A 26,547-nucleotide genomic window follows, 5' to 3' on the forward strand; every position below is an offset into this window, starting at 1 on the left:
TATTCCATTTCAGCGACGAGGACAACACTGATAAAGTCCACTAGAGGGCACTCTTAGACGAAAAGGATAACGCAATATGGCCTTATGTAGCCCAAAACTCATCTTCCCTTATATTGATATCTACTAGTCATTACCTTCTTGACTAGTATTGATATTAATGAGTGAATTCTTTATTTAATATGCCCTGGCTCTGCTGTAACACTCTGATTCTTGAGTATATTCCTGCCCTGAAACCTATTATAGGCTAATCATGTGTGAGTGCTGTTGTGCCCCATCTCATCCCAGCCTCTGAAAGCCAAGACTGCTAGATAGCTGCTTGCTGAAGCCATTCTGTCTTCTTTGCTTGTCTATGTATTCAAAGGGTGATGGACTGCCTTCAATTCCTGACTGATTTACTGGGACGTGGCTGAAATATGTTTACTAGAGAGGGGAAGGAGCAAAGGGGAATAGTGGTCAGTCCATCATGTCAGATGAGTTAGTTGAAAGCAATGTCTTAGCAAATGTTGATGGCTATTTACTGGCTGGCGGTGTGGTGGGAGTAAAGAGCTATCAACATTTGCTAACTTAAGATATCGCTTTAGACTCAAACTCAGAAACTCTGATATGCATTATTCAAGAAGCTGGTGCCAGAGATTAATTTAAATCTTTGAAAATGTGTTTTGTACAAACAGTACAGTGCAGATACGGCACTTTGAGGTGGGGTGTAACTTGCTAAGACATCACTTTAGACTCAAACTCACTTGATATGCATTCTAGAAGTGTTACTTTGTAGAGTGGTACCACAGAGGGATTGAAATCTTTGATATAATAATGAAATCATATTGGGGCAACACTATGACATCAGGGTAATGATGAAATGGAGAAGAATTATAAGAACAATTATAAACCCTTCTGGGGCAATAGTATACCAAATAGTATATGGTGACAATTGATATATATTTATATATATTGTATATACAGTATATATATATATATATATATATATATATATATATATATATATTTGCTAAGATACTTAGCATGTTGTTTGTGGTTGTTTGATCCCTATTAACCATGTTTAAATGCTAAATAAAGTTGGCCACTTTTTGTTCTTCTCCACTGTATTTCTGACGAGGCCCCTACGGTGTCCCACTGGACTCAGAGTGTTATGGAACTCATCTCCCTAGAAGCTATAAGCTTCTGGCTTAAGGACAAACCATTCAAGTTTGTCCATATTTGGGACTCCTTCTTGGACTATATTGGAGATGATGGGGTCCAGGCCCTTAGGAGTGGTCTCTGTGGTCTTGCATGGACTGACATCTTAAATTCTATGTAGGTTATTGTGTCTGTTATGCCATTATCCATCCCTATGGCTGATTACCCATGTCATACATAACTGTCTGAACCTTCTGTCCGTCGTTTATTTTCATTTATTTATTTTTGTGCTTTTGTTATTTGTCTGTGTGTTGGTGTGTGTGTGTGTGTGTGTGTGTGTGTGTGTGTGTGTGTGTGTGTGTGTGTGTGTGTGTGTGTGTGTGTGGTTGGTTTGCTTAAAAAGAGGGTGTAGCCTATATGTTTCTCTTGCTCCTGTTCTTAAATGTATAACCATTGAAAACCCAATAAATATATTTCCAAAAGTTTTGAAGAAATCCTTATTTATTTACACTACAGTGACCGGAAGTAGATGGGCGGAGCTCCACAGATGTCACCTCTGACGCCTGGCTGACAACAAGCTGGGATAATGATGCAAAATAACGGAGCGTTGCAAAATAACAATTATAGCAATATCTCCAGCATCTATCTATCCTTATAATCACACATAACCCCTTCGATCGTCTCTGCCGTCGTTAAGACGACGAATGCTTTGCCAAACATGATGGAGGAAATTGATCGGTACCAAGTCCCTCCGGTCGACACAGAGATGCAGCCAGTGGTAAGAGCTATGTTTGATGTTTACAGATATAATATTACTCTGCCAAATTGTTCAATCAGGGTAATTGTGCCAAAAATGTTTTGAAACGGAATGCTACAAATATGCGATATGAGTACCTACATGCACGGGGTTGTCAGAGCTTTATGTCGACTGAGAGCCGCACAGCTGGACCAGGCAGTAATGGCTGAACCACCAAGATGCACTAACATCCCCGGGCCAGTCAGTTCTATTTCACACTATTTCGTCTGATTTGTCTCTCTTCTTCTCATTCAGTTCAGTCAGGACAGACAGTTTATCATTAGATTGACTTGACTTCACTACTGGCGTCTTCCTCTGTGCGTTACAGCAGCCTGGTGACGTGTTCTGTCTCGTGCTGGTTGGAGGAGCTGACTGTGTTTATCGGCCTCTCTCTCGCGCTGCCCGGGGAAACATTCTATCTGAACATTCTATCTGAACATTCTATCTGAACATTCTAATCTGAACATTCTATCTGAACATTCTAATCTGAACATTCTATCTGAACATTCTAATCTGAACATTCTATCTGAACATTCTATCTGAACATTCTATCTGAACATTCTATCTGAACATTCTAATCTGAACATTCTAATCTGAACATTCTAATCTGAACATTCTATCTGAACATTCTATCTGAACATTCTAATTTGAACATTCTATCTGAACATTAAATCTGAACATTCTAATCTGAACATTCTAATCTGAACATTCTATCTGAACATTCTATCTGAACATTCTATCTGAACATTCTAATCTGAACATTCTATCTGAACATTCTATCTGAACATTCTAATCTGAACATTCTAATCTGAACATTCTATCTGAACATTCTAATCTGAACATTCTAATCTGAACATTCTAATCTGAACATTCTATCTGAACATTCTAATCTGAACATTCTATCTGAACATTCTAATCTGAACATTCTAATCTGAACATTCTATCTGAACATTCTATCTGAACATTCTATCTGAACATTCTAATCTGAACATTCTAATCTGAACATTCTATCTGAACATTCTATCTGAACATTCTAATCTGAACATTCTATCTGAACATTCTAATCTGAACATTCTATCTGAACATTCTATCTGAACATTCTATCTGAACATTCTATCTGCCCGGGGAACGTTCTATCTGAACATTCTAATCTGAACATTCTATCTGAACATTCTATGTGGAGAAATTATATTTATTTATCTGCATGTTTCTGAGAGTGAAAACTGCAATAGATATTAATATTGTATGATCTAAATGCTGTTGTTTGTGTTTATACACAAGGTGTATGTATACACCAGATGACAGGGTTGGTTGTTCCCTTCATTCAACGACATTGGCATATCAGTGATAGCGGGTCGGTTTAACAACTGAAACAGTATAGGGGCAGCAGGAACGCAGAGCAGGGGGAACCGGGGGGGGGGGGGGGGGACACTGGGAGGAACTACACTGTCCTACAAAGCCAAAGAGCAGTATCTGTAGAGTTTTTTCAATTCAAGATAACGGAGAGGGAGGAAAAAGCTCTGAGATGTTTTCAATTGTCCAACCGAACAGAGAGGGGAGGCGAAGAGGCGGCGTGCCCGAGGTGGGAGGAGTGGGAGGAGGGAGGGAGGTGGTAGGAGAGGGAGGGAGGTGGTAGGAGAGGGAGGGAGGTGGTAGGAGAGGGAGGGAGGAGGGAGGAGAGGGAGGGAGGTGGGAGGAGAGGGAGGGAGGAGAGGGAGGGAGGTGGGAGGAGAGGGAGGGAGGTGGTAGGAGAGGGAGGGAGGTGGGAGGAGAGGGAGGGAGGTGGGAGGAGAGGGAGGGAGGTGGTAGGAGAGGGAGGGAGGTGGTAGGAGAGGGAGGGAGGTGGTAGGAGAGGGAGGGAGGAGGTAGGAGAGGGAGGAGAGGGAGGGAGGAGAGGGAGGGAGGAGAGGGAGGGAGGTGGGAGGAGAAGGTGGTAGGAGAGGGAGGGAGGAGGTAGGAGAGGGGGGGAGGAGGTAGGAGAGGGAGGGAGGAGGTAGGAGAGGGAGGAGAGGGAGGGAGGAGAAGGGAGGTGGTAGGAGAGGGGGGGAGGAGAGGGAGGGAGGAGGGAGGGAGGAGAGGGGGGGAGGAGGGAGGGAGGAGAAGGTGGTAGGAGAGGGGGGGAGGAGGGAGGAGGAGGTGGTAGGAGAGGGAGGGAGAGGAGAGGGAGGGAGGGAGGAGGAGGTGGTAAAAGACAGCTAAGAGGTTGTCTTGGCACTAAAATAAATTCCTGAATTGAATATTTTAGAACATGGATATGTGCTTGAATTCATACGGGTTTTGGTTTGTCATGACACATCTTTTATGCGAGGACAGAGAGTGTCCTAAAAACACGTCACTTCAGCTGTTTCTGGAAAAAGCTCAAACTGTCGGGATGTGCAGGGAGGGGACACTAGTTTACACACATGTTTAAGGTGGGAATAACTATTGAATACAGAGTAGTTAGGGTCCCTCCTAGACTTTTACATGATTACACTTCCCAGCAACAGTAATGCTGTCAAACTGCCATCCTCCCTGACAGTGACCATGGAGGAGATGATGAGACAGCTAGACAGTGATTGGCAGTAGAGAAGCTCCGCCCAGCAACGAGCCTGTGTGGAGGAAAGCTAATGTCAACACATAGCAGTTTCAGCTCCTCCCACTGTCCGGTAGTAGTTCAGGGGCGAACTTGTTTGAGCATGGTAGCTAGGGAGAATAAATAACTTCCCACCGTACGCCCTTGGCTGACTAGAACAAGGTAGGGGTTGTGGGGGGACATAATAGAGGGCTCTGTCAGTAGAGTAGGTCAGACCAGACCTGGTGCCCCGCCCTCTCCCTATCCCTCTCCCTCTCCCTCTCCCACCCCCTTTCTCTTCTATGTGTCATCCTAGAAATACAGCTGCATATAGAAAGCAGTGGTACTCTGTATGGGTTATTGACACTGACGATTATGGTGCTGTCGTCACGTGTTGAGAAACTGTTACAGTGGGGTTGTCTATTTTTGTACAGGACCCAGCAGCAGACAGGAGTTATGCCATGTTTATAGGTCTCACTAAGTCAGACAGACACTCTAAAATAAATAAATAGATAGCCTAATTGAATGTACACTGCTCACCTGCGAACACTTCTTAAGCCAACTCCATGTTCGTTTTGTGCAATGCGTGCACATTGGTTTGTAAATAATAGCGTAAAGGAGGAGGGTTCTCGTTTGCAATTCAGGTGGAGCTTGCAGCAAAATATTTCAAGGGATGTGGAATTCCTTAAAGCTTCCGGCAGCACTTTTTACTACCTGCGCCCCCAGAATCTCAATAGAGAGATGCTTATAATAACAACATCATTGTGTTGTTGTGCTGTTGTGCTGATATCATGTTTATGACAACATCATGTGTTGTTGTGTTGGCCGTGCTGGGGGGTATTTCACGTACGTTGATAACTAAATCAGCGATTAATTGAAAAAGCCTGGTTAGAGTTAATGTCGACTGTGATTTAAGACTCAAGTCATTCCATTCCAATAACACAATTCAGCCTTGTTTTTCAACGCTAACTCTGTTCAGGCTTGGAAATGCTCGCTTTGGGCGTGCGCACAGAATAATAAGCAGCCCAGAACAGCCGATTGTCGAAAAGAAAATACTATGACTGGAAAATGAGAGAGCAGCACTGTGTCCCTTGTAGCACGAGAACACGCCCTGCTGATGGAGCTTTATGAAGACCAAAAATAAGAAGTAGCCTAATCACAAAAAAGGGCAATACTGCCGCAATTAACGAGGCGAGGGAAATGGCTTGGCAAAAAATTGCTGACAGATTAAATGCATACGTTATACTAGCCCCAACTTATTGTTTTATTTGAATTTTTAAATAAATGAACATTTACTACTGTGGTATTATTAGCAGGCTATACAATATCAGATTGTCAGGATGGCGTGCTGTAAGGCATGGGTTCGAATCCCGCTTCTGACATTTTTACTTTTTACTGCATTTCGTTGTCTGATACTAGTACTCTGCAATAACAATAAAATCGAATCTAATGTATGTTTAAAATTATGGTGTAGGCTAATTTACGAGAACTGACATAACTACAAGGTGTTTGAAGCCTTTCTGTAGTAATTATTAATGATGCTCTTTGATGCTTTAACCTCTGCACCAGACACACCGCTCTGCTGTTACTGATGCAAGCTGATACACGTACACATTCTTTGGAATTTAAATAAAACGTACATTCATGCTTTGTCACATTTATCACAAATCAATGTTTGTCACATTAGGTTGGACCTAATGTTTCCAAAAAGACACTTGACGGAACTGTCTCCCGGGATTTTGTTTCCGCCTGTTAGACATTTTTAGACACGCCTCTAACTTAATCTTGACAGCTAACCTGGTAGGTACCAGGATAGTTCTGAGGCATAAATTGCCATGGTAATGCAATAGTGATTTCTTTCAGCCACATTCAGGGAACGGAACTCGCACAGAAATTATTCAGCGATTTATCAAAATAAGCCTGGATTTTCCTTTAGCGGCATTCATGGAATACCCCCCTGACATGTTTATGACATCATGTGTTGTTGTGTTTGTCCTACAGGACGCCTCGGAGGCAGACTCAGACACCAGACAAGGTGAGACTGTAGCCCTCAACTACAAGCCCTCCCCTCTGCAGGTGAAGATAGGTGAGTCCCGCCACCCCATCACACAGATCACCTATCCAGCCACACCTGGTGACACAGTCGTTTCTAATTGACGACACCATTTCCTGTATTTGGCAGAGAAACAGCGAGAGCTGTCCAGGAAGGGGTCGGTGAAGAACGGCACTGTGGGAAGTCCCGTCAACCAGCAGCCCAAGAAGAACAATGTTATGGCCAGAACGAGGTAACAAGCTACTGACTAACTATTAACTGGCACTAACTAGTACGGCCTGACACCCATATACAATGTCCCTGTTCAGTGTCGCTCCTCTTCCCTCTTGGCGTGTTTCCAAGTCTGTTCTCTCTGTCTTCTCTACTCTAGGCTGGTGGTGCCAAATAAAGGCTACTCCTCTTTAGACCAGAGCCCGGATGAGAAGCCCCTGGTAGCGCTGGATACTGACAGGTACCACAACTAACCTTAGCCCTAACCCTAACACTAATCCTACCCCTAACACTTACCCTAGCCCTAACACTTACCCTAACACTAACCCTAACACTAACAGTGCGAACCCTAACACTAACCCTAACCCTACTCCTCTTTAGACCAGAGCCCGAATGAGAAGCTCTTGGTAGTGCTGGATACTGACAGGTACCACACACAGTCATATACGTGGTACTTACATATACAGCACTGTAGGGGTAAGGGTTGATATGGATGGGGGGAGGGGCTGAGTGAGGGGGGAGGGGGGGGGGGGGTGAGATTAGCAGGGTTGTGGTGAGGCAGGGGTGCAATTAGGAGGAGGTGTGAGTGAGGGTCAGTATGGAATGGTGGGTTGAGGTGTGGGGGTTGTGGTGGGGGAAGTTTGGGATGAGGGAGGGGGATGAGGATGGAGCTTGGGTGGATTAGGGGGGTTGCGGTGAGGGGATTGGGTGGGGTTTGGAAGGGGGAAAGAGGCTCTGCTCGGCGCTTGACACAGCAGAGCCATGTGGTCCAGTCCACACTCTTTGTAATGGTTCCCTCTAACCTGCAGATTTACGCATGTAATAATTGTATTAATAACTTTATTTGTATAGCGATTTTCCTGCAAAGCTCAAAGTGCTTTAATCATTATATAATCTTAATTTAATTATTTTGTAACTTAAATGCAATATTAAAAGGATGGGTTTTTATAATCTTTATTTAATTATTGAGTCATTTAAAGGCAATATTAAAAAGATGGGTTTTTAGTCTTGACTTGAACATATTTGCTGAGGTACATCCCTAATGTAAACTGGCAGTGCATTCCACAATTTGGGTGCATAAAATGAGAACGCAGCCTCACCAAATCTCTTCTTTTGTACATGATGTACAGTATACATGCATGACTGGTCCAAATTGTGTCACACAATTGTGTCACATCTGACGTGCGTTCAACATAATAACTATGTTCCAGACAGCTGAGCAGGTGCCCTACACACAAGTGACAGAACAGAGAATTAGAAAAAGATATGGCGAGTGCAAGCTTGGTCCCTAAAATATACTGTATATAAAAACGCTGCAACTTGGAAGCATTTCGGTTCCGACCAAATGACATGGCCGAGCCAACAGATCTTGATGAGACCTCAGTTACATGCCCTGCTGAAGCCTGAAAAAGTAAACATGCTTGTTTTTCTGGCGAGAAACCTGGAATAGATTGCGGTCTGTAGGATACGCTTTTATGACCATTTTCTTTACTGCCATTTGTGTTATTTTTTTGTGTTACTGGATGCTATAGGCTGCTTTTAATTTAATTTATTTGTACTGGATTGTAGCCCATAGATTTGTTGTACATTCTTTACCCTCTGTATCTGCGCTCAAGATCTATATTTGTAGTTATATAGATGTTGTTAATGTTGTTAACGTTTGCTATTCTGTTTCTTATGTTGTTCAGAGAATAAAACTGGAACATGCATCACATTTTTGTCGTGAGACAACATTTTTGGGGACGGTTTAATGGTTTAAAAAAAAATGGTTTTCACTTTGTGTGTGTGTTTGTACAGTAACATTGACGGTCTGTGTACAGTAACGTTGTGTGTGTATGTGTGTTTGTTTTGCAGTGATGATGACTGCGACGTGTCCAGATATTCCTCATCAGGATACTCCTCAGCCGAGGTGAGATGTCTGAGGGACCAGGTACCTATGCACTACAGCTTAACCTAAGCCCTGTAAGCTGTCATAAGCATGACATAACCTGTCACATCACTTCCCCTGGTCACCACCACTTACGCCAACCCCCCACGCCCCACGCCCTCTGACCTGTAACCATAACGACCCGAAACACGGTTCAGAGTGCCGCGTTATCCCACCGTAACCATAACACCCTGAAACATCCCACTGTAACCATAACAACCTAAAACCTGGTTTTGAGTAACAGCACTATCCACTGCATGATTAATCACATTCATTAACCAGGACCAATGGTGGTAGTTAGCTAGTAATGGTTAGTTAGTTAGTTAGTTAGTTAGTAAGTCGTACGTTATTTAGTTGTTAACCGGTTGTGCTGTTGTCCCCTCCTGTCTCCTGCAGCAGATCAACCAGGACCTAAACATCCAGCTGTTGAAGGACGGTTACCGGCTAGACGAGATCCCCGACGACGAGGACCTGGACCTCATCCCGCCCAAGTCGGTCAACGCCACCTGCATGTGCTGCCAAGCCACGCCCTCCTCCTCCTGCCAAATACAGTAGCCCCTCCCCCCTCTATTCCATCACATGACCCCCCCCCCCCCCCCTCTCCGCCTATTCCTCCGTCTGCCGAATACAGTAGCCCCCTCCCTCATCACATCATCTGCCTGCCCACTACCAGGACAGTCACAGAGAGAAACCCCCATAGGGTTAAGGTCAGGTTATATTATAGGTGCAGGTATTATAGGTATATTAGAATTGATATGGAAATGAGTCACTGGGTCCTCCTATGGTAGGACGTGCTGTCCGGTCAGGTAGGGTTCCGGTAGGGGGGAAGAAGAGAAGAGACGGACCGAAGAAGCGTTGAGATTCTGCAAGACGACGATGCTGACGACGACGCTGTTGTTGCCATGACTACCGCTTGTGGATACTCTCCGCCTTATTTGGACTTCCTTCCTGTGTCGCTGCTGTGCTGGACGGAGGAGGAGGGATCAACAGCCAGTGAACTGTTTAGAAAAACAACTTGACATTCGATTTTTGACGGGACTTTGAGAGTGTATAATAATAATGTATGTAATGTGTGTGTCCAAACGCCTGGGGAGGTTGAAGGGGTAAATACAGCAGCAGGTCAGACTGAACGGAAAACACTCAAACTGGGACTCATCTGTGTACTTGGTCATGTTCAAGCACCTCATACTGTACAGCACATTGAAATTCAACGAGAAAAAGTTTTGATCCGAGTAGAACTTGGGTCTCCTTTCTCTCTGTGTCTCTCTTGCTCGATCCCCTCTCTCTCTCTCTGTCTCTGTCTCTCTCTCTCTCTCTCTCTCTCTCTCTCTCTCTCTCTCTCTCTCTCTCTCTCTCTCTCTCTGTTTCCTCTCTTCATCCTCACATATCAGTTGTATTGCTCTCCTGTGTGTACTCTACATCAGACCTGAAGGTGAGCTGTGAGCTGTCGGGACAGGTGCCGGGGATGTAGTGACATCGAGCTGTGAGAGTGGCCCCCCCTTCTCTCAATTTCTAGAAACTTCCATTCCTCGAACCGTCCTCTCCTTCAGCCCACCCCCACCACCCACTCGCTTCCTCCTCAAAAAGCATTGGAGGAGAATATCTAAAGGGGAGGAACCTACTAGATCTTCTCCTCCAATGTGTTTTTGTGTAGGAAGCGAGTGAAGGTTGGAGAAGAGGGACACAAGGAGTCAGGTTTCTAACACTTGAGGAAGGGCCTACTGTATGTAGTGTGTAGTCACTATCTCTATCTGCCTGTGAGCTAACCGCTGCTCGCTAGCTCTGAGAGAAACCTAAAGCTGAGAAGCACGACAAGCCGATACTTCCTGTGACGCCAGTGAAGCAGACAGTGACAGTGAAACAGACAGTGAAGCAGACAGTGACAGTGAAACAGACAGTGAAGCAGACAGTGACAGTGAAACAGACAGTGAAGCAGACAGTGAAGCAGACAGTGACAGTGAAACAGACAGTGAAGCAGACAGTGACAGTGAAACAGACAGTGAAGCAGACAGTGACAGTGAAACAGACAGTGAAGCAGACAGTGACAGTGAAGCAGACAGTGACAGTGAAGCAGACAGTGAAGCAGACAGTGACAGTGAAACAGACAGTAAAGCAGACAATGACAGTGAAGCAGACAGTGACAGTGCATGCCAAGGCTTGCTCAAGGCTTTCGCATGCAAGCGTAATGAACAGGAAGAGATCGCTCGTTGAGTTTTATCAGCTTTAAACATCCTCTGGTTGTGCTCGGAGGTTAGCGAGTTAGCAGACTACCCGGCTAACGGGCTCGCAGATTCACACCCATCGCTGTGGCTCCAGAGACACCCTGATTCTCACCCAATATATCTTTGGCTGAGAACTGTGTGTGTGTGTGTGTGTGTGTGTGTGTGTAACTTTGACTGTGTTATAATCATACAGTCACGCCAATGGGAGGATGTGTGTGTTAAAGTTGAGTGCAGGTATCTGTGGCCGCTACAGGAGCACTGTGTTTGGGTACTAGAGTGTCATTTGCGACATTGCCTCGCTTCCACCTTTTGAGTTTAAAGTAGAGTATGCCTTAAGCAATGTGGGTTTCTTTTCTTTTTTTGTGGAAGATGTTTAATGCTTGTGGTATGTTTTAATTTATTGGAAATATGGGAAAGTATGCATTTGAACATAGGCACAGTGTTGTTGTTTTTTTATTCCTCAGATGCTTATTGTCATGATTGTAAAGAAGATGTGAACAACCTGCATTTGAATATCGGAACAATGTTATTGTTATGTGTAATGTAACATGTCATCAAATAAATATTGCATATCTGAAGAGAGAGCATTGTGGTTTCACGTCTCTATATGATGGGGCGGCTGTGGCTCAGGAGGTAGAGTGGGAGTCTAATGACCACAAGGTCGGCGGTTCAATCCCAGGCTCCTCCTGTCTGTCCACGTGTCGAGGTGTCCTTGGGCAAAACACTGAACCTCAATGAACCCCAAGGTGAGCTCCCAATGAGCGGGCCGGCACCTTGCATGGTAGCTTGCCGCCATTGGTGTGTGAATGTGTGAATGAGAGGCCATTGTAAAGCGCTTTGGATAAAGGCGCTATATAAGTGCAGTCCATTTACCATTTACCAGGACATTGAAAGAAGAGGGGGAGGAGTGATTAGCCTGGAGTTGATCCCCAGGGACAGATGGTGTAGGGCAGCTTAGCTCCCAGGCGAGTTGAGCCTCTTCTCACAAGCTAGTTAGTGTCCAGGAGAGAAGAAGAGAGAACACACCGTTCACCTGAGAGGAGAAGGCCGAGACGAGCCTGGGATACGGGTGAGTGAGACGTCCAGGCCCAGGGGGGGGCTGTCCCCGGGGAGTTCCAGCCCTGTCTCTGGGTAGAGGGCATCGAGCGATGGATGGATACAAGTATTGTATATGATCAGGGAAGGTCAAACCACTCCCACTGGCACATGGTGTCTACGTCAGTCAACTATCTCTATCTCTGTCATAATGTCTATGTGAGTACAGTAACAATCTCTTTCTGTCATAGTGTCTATGTCAGTTACTATCTCTGGTATAGAGGCTATGTCAGTTACTATCGCTGGTATAGAGTCTATGTCAGTTACTATCTCTGGTATAGAGGCTATGTCAGTTACTATCTCTGGTATAGAGGCTATGTCAGTTACTATCGCTGGTATAGAGGCTATGTCAGTTACTATCTCTGGTATAGAGGCTATGTCAGTTACTATCGCTGGTATAGAGGCTATGTCAGTTACTATCTCTGGAATAGAGTCTATGTCAGTTACTATCTCTGGTATAGAGTATATGTCAGTTACTATCTCTGGAATAGAGTCTATGTCAGTTACTATCTCTGTTTCTGGAATAGAGTCTATGTCAGTTACTATCTCTATCTCTGGTATAGAGTCTATGTCAGTTACTATCTCTGTTTCTGGAATAGTTTATGTCAGTAACTATCTCTCTCTCTGTCCCAGTGTTGGAGTAACTACTGGCCTAGACCAGTGAGGCAGGACAACAGAATATCGCCAGTGCAAGAACGCGTCACCAGGAAGTGTAACCATGTTGCTGAAGATGTTGATGGGCGTGGCAGTGCCACTCCTTATATGGGCACAGCTCCTGCATGGCTCCGTCCTCCCGGCTATCTCCTCCTATGCATTCAGTGCCTACAGGATGCAGCAGTACAACCTGCAGCAAGCGAAACATGGTACTATTCCATACCAACCCCTAGCCCCTAGCCATACAGAAACATGGTACTATTCCATACCAACCCCTAGCCCCTAGCCCCGAGCCATACAGAAACATGGTACTATTCCATACCAAACCCTAGCCCCTAGCCATACAGAAACATGGTACTATTCCATACCAAACCCTAGCCCCTAGCCCCTAGCCATACAGAAACATGGTACTATTCCATACCAACCCCTAGCCCCTAGCCCCTACTCCCTACTGCCTAGCCATATAAAAACACAGATTGTGGCCTCATTCTCAACCAGAACCATTTATTGGAGAGTCAGGCTCTCTAAGTTGTATGATGTGTGTGTGTGTGTTGTGTGTGTGTGTGTGTGTGTGTGTGTGTGTGTGTGTCTGTGCACACGGTAACAGCGCTGTTTGACCTTTGCCCCCTTTGCTTGGCTGTGCAGGTTGCCGTGGTGCCACCGTGTTTGCGGAGGCTCGCTCAGCAGACGACCCAGGGCTGACACGCCGCTGTGTCATCATGAAGCTACGGGACTTCACTGCGGAGCGATACCTAGAGGCGCAGAGGCAGAACGCTGCCGCAGTCCTCATACTGTTCCCCCAAAACACATCCGCCATCCCCCCCGAGGTCATACAGGTAGAACAGGTTTCAATCTATCCCAGAGGTTTAACCTTCTCAACCAGAGGTTTAACTCTCTCAACCAGAGGTTTAACTCTCTCACCCAGAGGTTTAACTCTCTCACCCAGAGGTTTAACCTTCTCTTAACCAGAGGTTTAACTCTCTCAACCAGAGGTTTAACCTTCTCAACCAGAGGTTTAACTCTCTCACCCAGAGGTTTAACTCTCTCAACCAGAGGTTTAACTCTCTCACCCAGAGGTTTAACTCAACCAGAGGTTTAACTCTCTCACCCAGAGGTTTAACTCTCTCACCCAGAGGTTTAACCTTCTCTTAACCAGAGGTTTAACTCTCTCAACCAGAGGTTTAACCTTCTCAACCAGAAGTTTAACTCTCACCCAGAGGTTTAACTCTCTCACCCAGAGGTTTAACTCTCTCACCCAGAGGTTTAACTCTCTCAACCAGAGGTTTAACTCTCTCACCCAGAGGTTTAACTCTCTCACCCAGAGGTTTAACTCTCTCACTCAGAGGTTTAACTGTCGACCTGAGGTTTAACCTCTTAAGCCCCCTGTACTTGGTTGTAACATTAGAAATGATGATCAGATGCCAAAGCAGCATGCCATTTGATAGGTAACACCTTGACGTTTTGTGTGGATACGCTCAGATCACATTTCAGAATAACATACTACACATGACAATCAAATTAAAGCAGGATTTTAGGCCCAACTCTAATAATAATATATGCCATTTAGCTGACACTTTTATCCAAAGCGACTTACACTGCAGTGAGTATAAACAATATATAAACAACCTAAGTGTTAGCGCCATGCTCTACCAACTGAGCCCCAGAGGACTCCTCTGTAGGCATAACCTAACCCTAACCTAACCTAACCCTAACCTAACCTAACCTAACCTAACCTAACCTAACCCTAACCTAACCTAACCTAACCCTAACTGAACCATAACTCTAACTCTAACTCTAACCTAAACCTAACCCAACCCAACCCAACCTAACCAAACCATAACTCTAACTCTAACCTAAACCGAACCTAACCCTAACCAAACCATAACTCTAACCTAAACCTAACCTAACCTAACCTAACCATAACCATAACTCTAACTCTAACCCTAACCTAAACCAAACCTAACCCTAACCAAACCATAACTCTAACTCTAACCTAAACCTAACCTAAACCGAACCTAACCCTAACCAAACCATGACTCTAACTCTAACTCTAACCTAAACCTAACCTAACCTAACCCTAACCTAACCTAACCTAACCTGACCATGTCCCTCCTCCCTAGGCGTTCATGGTGGGTGAGAGCGAGGCGCTGTTGACGGAGACTGTCATGCCTGTTTACGTGGCGCCGGAGGACGTGCACCTGCTGAGTATGTACGAGGAGGTGAAGCAGGTCGCCGCCATGCGAGCCTCCTCTGTGATGGTCAGAGGTAAATCACATGCACACTTGCACACACACACCTGTTCTCTGAGAGAGGGGGAGGGGATGGAGGGAGGGTAAGAAGGGGTAAGGCTCTCTCTCTCTCCCCTTCCCTCTATCTCCCTCTCTCGCTCTTTCTCACCCTCCCTCCCTCCCTCCCTCTCCCTCTCTCTATGTGTTTCTCAACAGTTATTCGTAGTATGATCACAGCAACCGCCTTCCAGATCTTAGTCAGCAATACCAGCCCAATAAAGCCCATCACTGACAACTCCATCATCACATTAGAGGTGAGTGTGTCAGCAGACCTTATCAACACATCATAAGTGAGCCAGCTAGCCGGCCTTAGATACATATGTACAGTATCTCCACCTCTAATCTCCTGCTAGTTCAGTTCTTACAGGAGCTTCTTCTACAGTTATTGTAATTGATGATGGCTTCTTGAGTGTGATTGGTCCTCTGTGTGTTTAGGGTGTACTTCCTGGGTATGGAGTGGACCTGCCCACCATCGTCATCTCCGCTCACTATGACTCTTCTGGCCTTGTCCCAGTAAGTGATAAAACAAACATGATTACTTTGGGCAGCGGTCTAGAGATGTGATGAGGTCTAGTTCCATTTAGAGATGGGATGAGGTCAGGTTCCATTTAGAGATGGGATGTGGTCCATTCTTCACATTCCATTCTTCTCTCTCTCTCTTCTCTCTCTCTCTTTCTCCTCTCTCTCTCTCTTTCTCCTCTCTCTCTCTCTCTCTCTCTCTCTTTCTCCTCTCTCTCTCTCTCTCTCTTTCTCCTCTCTCTCTCTCTCTTTCTCCTCTCTCTCTCTTTCTCCTCTCTTTCTCTTTCTCCTCTCTCTCTCTCTCTTTCTCCTCTCTCTCTCTTTCTCCTCTCTCTCTCTTTCTCCTCTCTCTCTTCTCTCTCTCTCCCTTTCTCCTCTCTCTCTCTTTCTCTCTCTATCTCCTCTCTCTCTCTCTCTCTTACACTCTCTCTCTCTCTCTCTCTTTCTCCTCTCTCTTTCTCTTTCTCTTTCTCTCCTCTCTCTCTCTTTCTCTCTCTCTCTCTCTCTCTCTTTCTCCTCTCTCTCTCTCTCTCTCCTCTCTCTCTCTCTTTCTCCTCTCTCTCTCTCTCCTCTCTCTCTCTCTGTAACAGTGGCTGTCGTACGGAGCAGACTCCAACGCTAGTGGGGTCTCTATCCTACTTGAGCTGGTTCGTCTCTTCCACAAGCTGTACAGCAACCCCCGGACCCAGCCACCGTGAGTTACAGGACACACAGTGCTGACTACCTACCTGACTTACACAGTTTACACAGTCCTTACTTCACAGTTACACAAAGTCTTTTCTTCACATATCTGTGTCTTAGTGTTGTATATACTGTACTGTAACATCTGTCCTGGTGTTGTATATAACATGTCTGTCTTGGTGTTATAGATATCATCTATTGTTCTCTCTGACTGGAGGTGGCAAGTACAACTTCCTGGGAACCAAGAGATGGATTGACGAGAACATGGATCACGCTGGTGAGTCAGGGTTAGGCTTAGTACCAATGACGTTTATACACCTATGAATATACAGTATATATGTCTAACCATAGACATAGTAGTAGTATATTAGTTAAACTCCTCCAGCTCTCCAGACTACTACAGGCAGGTTTGATTCCTCCAACCTTTTGTGTGTGTTATTCCTCCAATCAGAGTCCAGCCTCCTCCATGATAACGTGGCGTTCGTTTTGTGTCTGGACACACTGGCGAATGGGGATGATCTTTTCCTGCACGTGTCCCGCCCTCCCAAGCCTGGAACCCTTCAGCACGACTTCATGCAACAGTTGGAGCAGGTGGTTTCTTCCAGGTTCCCCTGGGTGAAGCTTGGGATGGTCCACAAGAAGATCAACCTGGGGGAGTCCACCGTGTCCTGGGAACACGAGCGCTACGGCTTACGCAGGATCCCTGGGCTCACACTGTCTCACCTGGAGGACCCCAGAGATGAGCTGCGACACTCCATCCTGGACACCATGTGAGTCAAACCTTAACCCTAACCCTAACCTAACCCTAATCCTAACCATAACTCTAACTCTAACCTAACCCAAACCAACCCAACCCAACCCAGCCCAACCTAACCTAACCCAACCCAACCCTAACCTAACCTAACCTAACCTAACCTAACCTAACCTAACCTAACCTAACCTAACCTAACCTAACCTACCCTAACCTAACCCAAACCCTAACCTTCATAAAAAATGGTCTTCCTGCCCCCCTCCCCATACACTCCTTTCTTTTTCTTTTTTTTTTTATATATGAAGAGTATCTTTAATATAGAAAAAGGGTTATCTGGGGGATAGTGAGTTGGACTAATGTTCAGAAAGTCATGAGTTCGAAGCCCGCCTGGAGCACCACTGGCACTCAGCCCTAAATTACTTCAGGATGTTTTTCACTGGACTGGGCTACACCAAGATACACCACTGGGGTAGTCCAGTGGTCTAGCACCGCGGTCTACAGTGCACACCAATGCCCATGTCGCCATGGGTTCGAATCCGACCCATGTCCTCTCTCCATTCTTCTCCTTACTATCCTGTCTGTCTTCACTGTATCTGTCCAATAAAAATTAAAAATATGAGTGGGACTGCCCCGCTCAGAAAAAATAACAAAACCCCCCCCAAAAAGATACACCATGGTAAAGGTTATCCCCCTAAAATTAACCCTGGGTGTTGAGTGTATTGTCCCCTAACCTAACCTCAAATTCTAACTCTAACCATAACCAAACCATAAGCCCAACCCAACCCAAACACTAAGGGCCAGTTTCACAGACAAGGCTTAAGCCTAATCCTGGACTAAAAAGCATCTTCAATGGAGATTTTACATTGAAAGTGTGATTTAGTCCAGGACTAGGCTTAAGCCTTGTCTGTGAAACCGGCCCTAGAAGTCTTGTTTTCCTGACCATGTGACTGACCAGGAGAAACTCTAGGCCATAGTTCGGTCTTCTGCCAACAGAATATCAAAAACCTATTATACAACGTGTTTCAGTTATCGCACATTTCAAGAGGGGGGGGAAAAGCATGTTTTTTAATACTGTTATCTGATTGAATGAGCATGTACTATGTATGAGAGGATTAGGCAGTGATATACTGTATGTGAGCGCAGGTATGACAGTGTTATGACAGTGTTGTATGTATTGTGGTGATTCTCTCTCCACAGGTCACAAGTGGACTTCAGGAAGCTGAAGCGCAATGCTGTTGTTATTGCAGAGTCCCTCGCAAGATTCATGTACAATATTACTGATACGGTATGAAAGGCTCACTCACGCACGCATGTATGCACATACATACACACAAACCTACACTATTGAGAAGACACAGATGTGTGTCCACAATACGCATACTGTTTGAAAAGCATTTGACATAGTAAGTTATTATTAATAGACTTTATTAACCTTAATGTATGCACACATTCAACTCAATTAATGTTGTATTGTTTGTCTTGAATAATTTATCCCTTGAACTGTTTTCCTCCAGGGTTCCCCGAAAGACATACAGGTCTTCAGGGGTCACATGGTAAGATGTCCAAAGTTTCTGCTCTCAAACAAAACACTAACTCAGTCAGTACACATCTTTCTGTAATGTCTTGAGTTCTCACGTTCACTGTTGAATTGTGTTATAGTTTTTCTCTATCGCTTTAACATGTTTTCTCAAAGCATAGCTCATTGTCTCTTAACTCTTAACACAAATCCCAAAACTCACACACAAAACCCTAAACTCCACAAATCTCTTGCAAAAGCAAACACTGCATTCAAAAATAATATTATGTCTCCTCAAAATGAAATGTTGTCGTCAAATGACACACACAGACCATCAAATGAATAGACACTTGTAAGAACTAATTGAACACTGATGTGCACAATGTAAAACACTATGATCAGCGGAAAACAGTACTATGATAAGATTATCAGTGTTACACTACATACGTACAGTAGCCTGTTATAAATGGTTATGTTTTCATACTCAAATATAAAACACACAAATGCAAGTGTTGTTAACTGTGTGTTTTAGAGTTGCAAAATGAGTAATAAGCAAGAAATCTGTTTGTCATTGTGAAGAATTGGCGTGAGATAAAACACACCAGTTTCAGGTTTTGGTCATTGTGTTCGAGGTTCCAATGTTAGTGTTAAAGCGATAGAGAAAAACTGTAATGAGGTAGTCACTTATTTTCAAACTTCACTGACTCAATAGTTATAGAAGAACTGTAATCTATACAAATATAATTTGTCTAATGTGTAATATTTGTGATATGTGTATATGTTTGTGAATATGTGAATATGTTTTTCTGTTTTTGCACCTTCAGAAGAACCACTACAATTTCATTGTATAGGCAACTGTACAAGGACAATAAAGTCTATTCTATTCTATTCTATTCTATTTAAATCATGACCACTTTAACCTGGCACAAACTGTAAAGGGAATCCCTAGTGCCACCTAGTGTTCATACTCTGGTATTGCAGTATGCCTTGAAAACGAAATGGATACAACTGTAAACTTGTAGAATGTTCTGAATCACTCTGAGCAAATAATTGTGTTACTAGGACATCACAGGTCATAACCATAACCCTAAGTCTCCGTTCCATGTCCTGTTCAGGAGATCCAGGACAGTCGTTTGTCATCACTCATGTCCTTCTTGACATCCGTCCCTCGGGCCACGCAGCTATTGGACAAGGAGGCAAGCCACGGTCACCTGGTCAACTCACTAGAGCAGGAGCTGAGACACTACCTGCATCAGGTCCACAGGCACACGTTCCGCCAGGACAAGAGGTACAACGCACGCACACGCACGCGCACACAGACACACACACATACACACACACACACACACACACACACACACACACACACACACACACACACACACACACACCTGTATGTCTGCTTCATCTCAACATTTCCTCCTATCAGGGATCCTGGTGGTTTGTCTATGTATTTTAATGATGCATAATGTGTTTCAGGGATCCTGAGATTACCTTCTTTGACCAAATGCAACAACCTATAACAATGTACAGGTAAGAGAACAACATCTGCCTTTCAAAGGTGCACTACACAACATTCAAATAAACCTTCTCTAAACCTAACCCTAACCCTCCCATTAAACCTAACCCTAACCCTATACTCTGAACCTAACCCTGACCCTTCTAAAAACACAGGGAAGTCAAAGTGATTGCTAAAATGTAGCATGGTGCACCTTTAAGACGTTTTTAGGACATTGGCCCAATCCCATTTCACCCCTTGACCCTACCCCTTGACCCTAACCCTTAGCCCTACCCCTCCGTTTTGCGCGTTCACATGTAGGGGTAGGATGTCCTGTGGAAGATTTCAACTATTACTGCTTGTAACTCTGTTTCGAGAGGCAAGCCGAAAAGCGAGTGCCACTCGAAAAACGTTGTGCCATTGTGTTGATTAATGTGAAACTGATTACTGTTGCTTGTTTTGTCACCAGGGTAAAGCCTGCAGCTTTTGACTTGTTCCTTGGCGGTTGTATCACAGCTTATCTGGGCATAGTTTACCTCGCCATCCAGGTTTGTACCAACCAGTGTACTGTTACCACCTACATCTCTCTCTACCCCCCAGTCCTACATCTCTCTCTACCCCCCAGCCCTACATCCCTCTCCACCACCCAGCCCTACATCCCTCTCTACCCCCCAGCCCTACATCTCTCTCTCTACCCCCCAGCCCTACATCCCTCTCTACCCCCCAGCCCTACATCCCTCTCTACCCCCCAGCCCTACATCTCTCTCTACCCCCCAGCCCTACATCCCTCTCTACCCCCCAGCCCTACATCCCTCTCTACCCCCCAGCCCTACATCCCTCTCTATCCCCCAGCCCTACATCTCTCTCTACCCCCCAGCCCTACATCTCTCTCTACCCCCCAGCCCTACATCTCTCTCTACCCCCCAGCCCTACATCTCTCTCTACCCCCCAGCCCTACATCTCTCTCTACCCCCCAGCCCTACATCTCTCTCTACCCCCCAGCCCTACATCTCTCTCTATCCTCCAGCCCTACATCTCTCTCTACCCCCCAGCCCTACATCTCTCTCTAGCCCCCAGCCCTACATCCCTCTCTACCCCCCAGCCCTACATCCCTCTCTACCCCCCAGCCCTACATCTCTCTCTACCCCCCAGCCCTACATCCCTCTCTACCCCCCAGCCCTACATCTCTCTCTACCCCCCAGCCCTACATCTCTCTCTATCCTCCAGCCCTACATCTCTCTCTACCCCCCAGCCCTACATCTCTCTCTACCCCCCAGCCCTACATCTCTCTCTACCCCCCAGCCCTACATCTCTCTCTACCCCCCAGCCCTACATCCCTCTCTACCCCCCAGCCCTACATCTCTCTCTATCCCCCAGCCCTACATCTCTCTCTACCCCCCAGCCCTACATCTCTCTCTACCCCCCAGCCCTACATCCCTCTCTACCCCCCAGCCCTACATCCCTCTCTACCACCCCGCCCTACATCTCTCTCTACCCCCCAGCCCAACATCTCTCTCTACCCCCCAGCCCTACATCCCTCTCTACCCCCCAACCCTACATCCCTCTCTACCACCCCGCCCTACATCTCTCTCTATCCCCCAGCCCTACATCTCTCTCTACCCCCCAGCCCTACATCTCTCTCTACCACCCCGCCCTACATGCCATTATGAGTATCAGGTGGAAACACTAACCTTGTCCTCAATTTCCTTTCAGAATTTTGAACAAATGTACATTAAACTCCGAGCAGCTGTGAAGTCCAAACCACAGTGATGTCACCGGTGGAGGAGAACGGAGAGGGTCCGACATTTTCTACAGTCTCAACGTCTTGCCACATTGATCAGAGACATTTGAAAGAATTCGCAGAATTTGAAAGCCACGATAATCCCCACTTCAGTGTGTTTTGTAATCCTACCGAAGCATTTTATTATCTTTTTGATTAAACACAAATCCTCTGAATAACCTGCATCCATTGTTTGTGTCTGCCACCCCCCACCCCCCAAACTAATGCCATCGTCTGGTGCTTGTTTTCTGCATAATGTGCTCATTGATGTGGTATTCAGGCTCATGGTTATAAAGGATTGCAAGATACAGTATGCCTTCTATCCTATGAAACATTATATTACATAACACAGTTACACATTTGCCCTGGCAAATCATTGGCAAATTATTGTGTTCTACCAGTTCTACGTGTTCTATGTGTTTTATCTGTTCTATGTGTTCTATGTGTTCTATTATGTTCTATGTGTTCTATGTCACTCCCCGTTCTTCTCCCCGCGGCCCCTCGTTGGGCTGCACCCCCACCTGCTGGAATTGCTTCGCAAACTGTTTATTTCACTCAAACACATAGCCTACCTATAAATAGTAAAACCAGAGAAACTGATATCGGATGCAGTGGTGTCATTTTTTCCAGAGCTGTGTGCATGTATAACTCCCAACCCTAAAATGTTAAAAGATTATTTAAAACACAATTAATTATTGTGTTCTACGTGTTCTATCTGTTCTACCTGTTTTACCTGTTCCTGCTTGTTTTAGTAGACTTTGATTTGGAAGTCATTATGAACTGATGTATAAGCTGCTCCTCAGCACAGTGGTAGACAACTTCAGCTCCTCGTCTCAATCTGTCCCAGGGTGGCGGCTGTGGAACTCTCTCTTCTTCTCTCATGAATAAGGATCAGACGTCCTGGTCTGTCCTGGTCTGTCCCTGTCTGCTCTAGTGGATGGGTCCCACGGGGCCGTGGAGGCAGGAAGTACCCTGCACTCTCTCTCTCTCAAGTACCCTTATCATCCCTCACTCTTCTGCCAGACTTCCAGCCTCCCTCTCAAACACTGAGTCAGGTGGGTGCTTGTGTGTGTGTGTGTGTGTGTGTGTGTGTGTGTGTGTGTGTGTGTGTGTGTGTGTGCCCGTCCTCTGAGGGCAGACTCGAGAGAAGTGACTAGCGCCGAAATGTCTCTCTCTGCCTATATCAGTCAAAGCTGTTCAATACACTTCAATACTCCTCTCTCCACTGCCTCTCTCTCTCTCTCTCTCTCTCTCTCTCTCTCTCTCTCTCTCTCTCTCCGTTCTGTTCTTAGGGGTTGGATGGAGGTGGCTGGCATGATGTTCAGCAGGGAAACGAGGGAGAAAGATACTCATGTTCAATGCAAATAGGTGGGAATTCAATCCCGGAGGACCAACACATTTGGGGTACATGACAGGTCCACTACAAAATCCCTAATGTGTCTCTGATGATGTGCACAGAAAGGATATGATGCTGTAGCACACACTTCCCCCTGAGTAGAAATCCCCTTATGCAGTAAAGCTCACAAGTTACAGCAGTAAATATGGAGCATTTACATTGTTCATCCGGCGATGGAGCTGAACATGGTCATGAAGATTGCATTACAGACTCTCTGCCACTAGATGGAGTGCAAGCATACATTTTGAGTAGAGCAGCCAGAGTCCTTGAATAGACCAGCCAGACTTTACTGTAAAGACTGTAAGACTTACAGTGACGGTAGCCTATCCTGCTTCTCTGGCGACTCCCCCAGTTTGCGACTGACATGGAACTCACCACACATTCCCTATTCAGTGCTGAAATCATACAAATACAGCCTTCCACTCTCCCTCGTCCTCGTGCTTTCCTGGTCATCTGGTAAAGAAGAGCGACACCCAAAATGGCCGCCATCCATGTGTGTGAATGTGTTAATCTGAGTTTGGGCCCTGGCTGAAAGATCTCTAACGCTGTCAGTGTGTGTTGCTATCTGTGAGGTGTCTAGGGTTCCACAGTGAGTTCACAGTGTTATATATAGGTCACACCCAGCAGGTCAGACACAGGGGCTGTCGCTACTGGTAGTGCCTCACTCTCACTCTCAATTATGCATCCAGCCTCCTCTTGCATTCCTCTCGTCTCTCCGAGCCCCCCGCCCCCTTGCGCCCGCAACATGCCTAAAGCGCCGTATTCCCTCCTCCTCCATTCTTTACGAGACGGAAGAGAGAAAAGTTGCCCTACAAGGAGGTTAATGTTTCTGTGAGAGATATTCAGAGATATTTTTATTTTTATTTTTTTTACCACCCCTCCTAAATGTCGTTGTTTGGTACCTGTACTGTAGCAATGACAATAAAGACCATTCATTCATTCATTCATTCATTCATATTCCCTCTGCTTCGGCCTTAGAATGAACAACGCAAACCAGGAATCTGCGAGTCGTTTCGCTGTAAGTGACGGGGGACGTGAACGAAATGAGATGGGTGATTGTGGTACATACAGTACAGTACAATCTCCAAAAAGCAAATCCTTCTTTGTTTCTGTCCTGACCTTCTGTTTCTGTCCTGGCTGACCTGAAGATACTCCAACAACCCTAGTTTGATGTTAGTATTCATGGATGATGGGTTCGGGTGCTTTTGAGTGCTGAGCCGGCCCAAACAGAGCTATATCACAGCAGAGGAACACAATCTCTCTGTCCTCTCTTCCCCTTCCTTACTGGCACGGATTAAGAGTGGTTCACTACTGCCGCCGCGCTGAGCCTGAGAGTCCCACACAGGTCATATCGGATTCTCTAACCTCCGATCCAGATGTGCTACATTCCTTTCGACGCATTAATTCATCATCAATCCAAACAAAGGTCTTTTTTAGTCAGCCTGCACTGTGTTAGCCACTGTCCCATAACTCTCAAGTCAAGCTGCCTCCCGGGACAAAGTTCTGAGTCTGACGCCAATTAAGAGCACTTATGAGGTAAGCAGATCCAGCCCTCACGGCCCGACTGAACCGACCGATGTCTTATTTCATTCTGATTCCGCCTTCCATCACGTCCTCAGGTCGGACGAGACGAAAGGGAGCTTTCTGACAGGCTTTCAGTTGACAGAGTAGGTCCCAAATAGTAAAACTAACCTTGAAGAGATGCTACAGGATTTTTATTGCTGATTCTTTACGTCAAATCTTGGCTTCTCAGTGTTGACTTGTGATATATTGTTATTGGATTTCTCAGTAGACACAGTCCGTAGTTGAAGGCCTAAAATAAACTTTTCCTCATGATTTATGTATTGCTATTTTGGGGACTAGTCACAGGCTTGTGACTGCTCATTTTAGAACTAGTGGCTGAAAATGTCAATTTTCCAATTTCCAAATTTTCAGTTTTCATCACCTCTCGGTCCCCCCCCCCCCCCCCCCATGTGAGCTGACCTGACCTGCTGTGACAGGCTCCTCCTTTTCTCAGGGTCCACCCACCCACCCACCCATCCAGGTGACCTTTGAACCCTGCCCTACAGACTCTACAGATATTGATCTGGTGATGGATCTGGTGGGAGGAGCGTTGTGTCAGCGTTCTGGTGTGATCTCCAGGGCGGGGTAACAGATTCCCTGCAGACGTCCGACCCCTCAGATGCCCCGGGGGGGGGCGGGGGCGCCCCCAGGGCGGGGTGACATTTGCAGCGAGGCAGGTATGTGGTAACAAACAGTGATGAATGATCACTAAGCAACACACTGAGACAGACTCAGGGCTGGAGGGTTGGGAGGTTAGGGGGGGCCGGGGGGGAGAGAGATAATACTATTGCAGCACTACTCACCCTACACACTACACACTACACACTACATGAAACAGTAACAGTAGCATCAGAAATACTTGATTCTGCTTTGCGAGCTATTCTGTGAAGTTGTCTTATTATTATGCGTCGAAGTGTATAAACAGAGGTGTCACAGTAAATGTGGTGTACTGTCTTATGCATATAATATGAAAATGTTAGTTTTCATCTGTTTGTTCATTTAACTTTTTCGGTTTCATTTGACTGTTATGCACAGTTATTACCAACATGAAATGTTTTTGGTTACCCTTTATTTTAGAGCCCAGTATTTACAAACAAATTAATGAAGTGTGATATGTGGTTACAAGGGGTACTTTCTGGTACCTACCTCTAGTGATTTAGCACAATAGCTAACTAACTAGCTGGTACAAAACGGCACATAGAGGTGCATGAGCCTGTGAATCGAGAAGAAACAGCAAGCATAATCAATATGCAATGATTTGGTAATATTGATTTTACTCAGCAGTTTCTAAGTAAGTACCTACCGTACCTTTGGGCTGTAAAATAAACATTAACTATGTTTTCTCCCATGGCTGGGTAGTGGCCAAGACTGCTGTCTGCACAGACACCAAAGGCACACACTGTCAAACCATTTCTGAACAACATCTCATGTGTATTCCATCACGTTACACTGTCCTGTAATCTCCGCACCTGACACACACACACAATCTCATCATTTCATCACTCAGTCAGTACGTTGGTGTCTGTAGATCTCAGACGACAGGCGTGTCACCCTGGTCGTGCTGGGCCTTAAAGTCATCACAGTTAAGAGCGTAGAGAGAGTAACAGACTCCCGAAGGTTGGCGGGCGGGGGGGATAAGAGGGAGGGAAGAACAGAGTTTGGTCCTCAAGCGCAGCAGGGTCTCGCCACTGAACTTGTGAACCCCAAATCCGGGTAACTCTGGGGGTAACCCTTTCAACACACGCCGACACGCCGCTCTCTGATGGTGACGGTTATGACAAGGTCGCCTGCCTTTCACACATTAGCCTCTTAATGAGGGCTGGAACACGAGAGGGAGGGAGGTCATGAGAGGCTGACCCTCCATTCAAGCAGCTTGATTGTGGGCCGATGCCAACACATTATAATGATGTCCA

The 26,547-nt window shown here is 45.7% G+C and overlaps 2 protein-coding genes across 3 annotated transcripts; both read left to right on the forward strand.

Annotated features, from left to right (window-relative positions):
• The first annotated feature begins 1,832 nt into the window (after window positions 1-1,832).
• Window positions 1,833-10,354, forward strand: LOC308173224 (protein FAM219A-like). Of its 2 annotated transcripts, none has more exons than XM_080548221.1 (6): window positions 1,833-1,912; window positions 6,483-6,567; window positions 6,664-6,766; window positions 6,905-6,985; window positions 8,599-8,674; window positions 9,068-10,354. In XM_080548221.1, the coding sequence occupies exons 1-6, from the start codon at window positions 1,853-1,855 to the stop codon at window positions 9,224-9,226; spliced, it is 564 nt and encodes a 187-aa protein (XP_080404347.1). In that variant the 5' UTR covers window positions 1,833-1,852; the 3' UTR covers window positions 9,227-10,354. The 2 variants fall into 2 exon arrangements, with proteins under 2 accessions (XP_080404347.1, XP_080404348.1); XM_080548222.1 differs by having other exon boundaries at window positions 8,599-8,653.
• A 2,352-nt stretch (window positions 10,355-12,706) lies between these two features.
• Window positions 12,707-25,294, forward strand: LOC308172974 (BOS complex subunit ncln; the record flags this gene model as incomplete). Its single annotated transcript, XM_080547937.1, has 14 exons — window positions 12,707-12,851; window positions 13,288-13,478; window positions 14,763-14,907; window positions 15,087-15,184; window positions 15,366-15,443; window positions 16,040-16,143; window positions 16,319-16,407; window positions 16,582-16,900; window positions 18,079-18,166; window positions 18,396-18,434; window positions 19,513-19,685; window positions 19,877-19,930; window positions 20,365-20,443; window positions 25,214-25,294. The coding sequence occupies 14 exons, from the start codon at window positions 12,707-12,709 to the stop codon at window positions 25,292-25,294; spliced, it is 1,683 nt and encodes a 560-aa protein (XP_080404063.1).
• Between the last annotated feature and the right edge of the window lie 1,253 nt (window positions 25,295-26,547).

Source organism: Nansenia antarctica (genome assembly GCF_963989245.1).
Source record: "Nansenia antarctica genome assembly, chromosome: 18".
Classification (NCBI taxonomy): Eukaryota; Metazoa; Chordata; class Actinopteri; order Argentiniformes; family Microstomatidae; genus Nansenia; species Nansenia antarctica.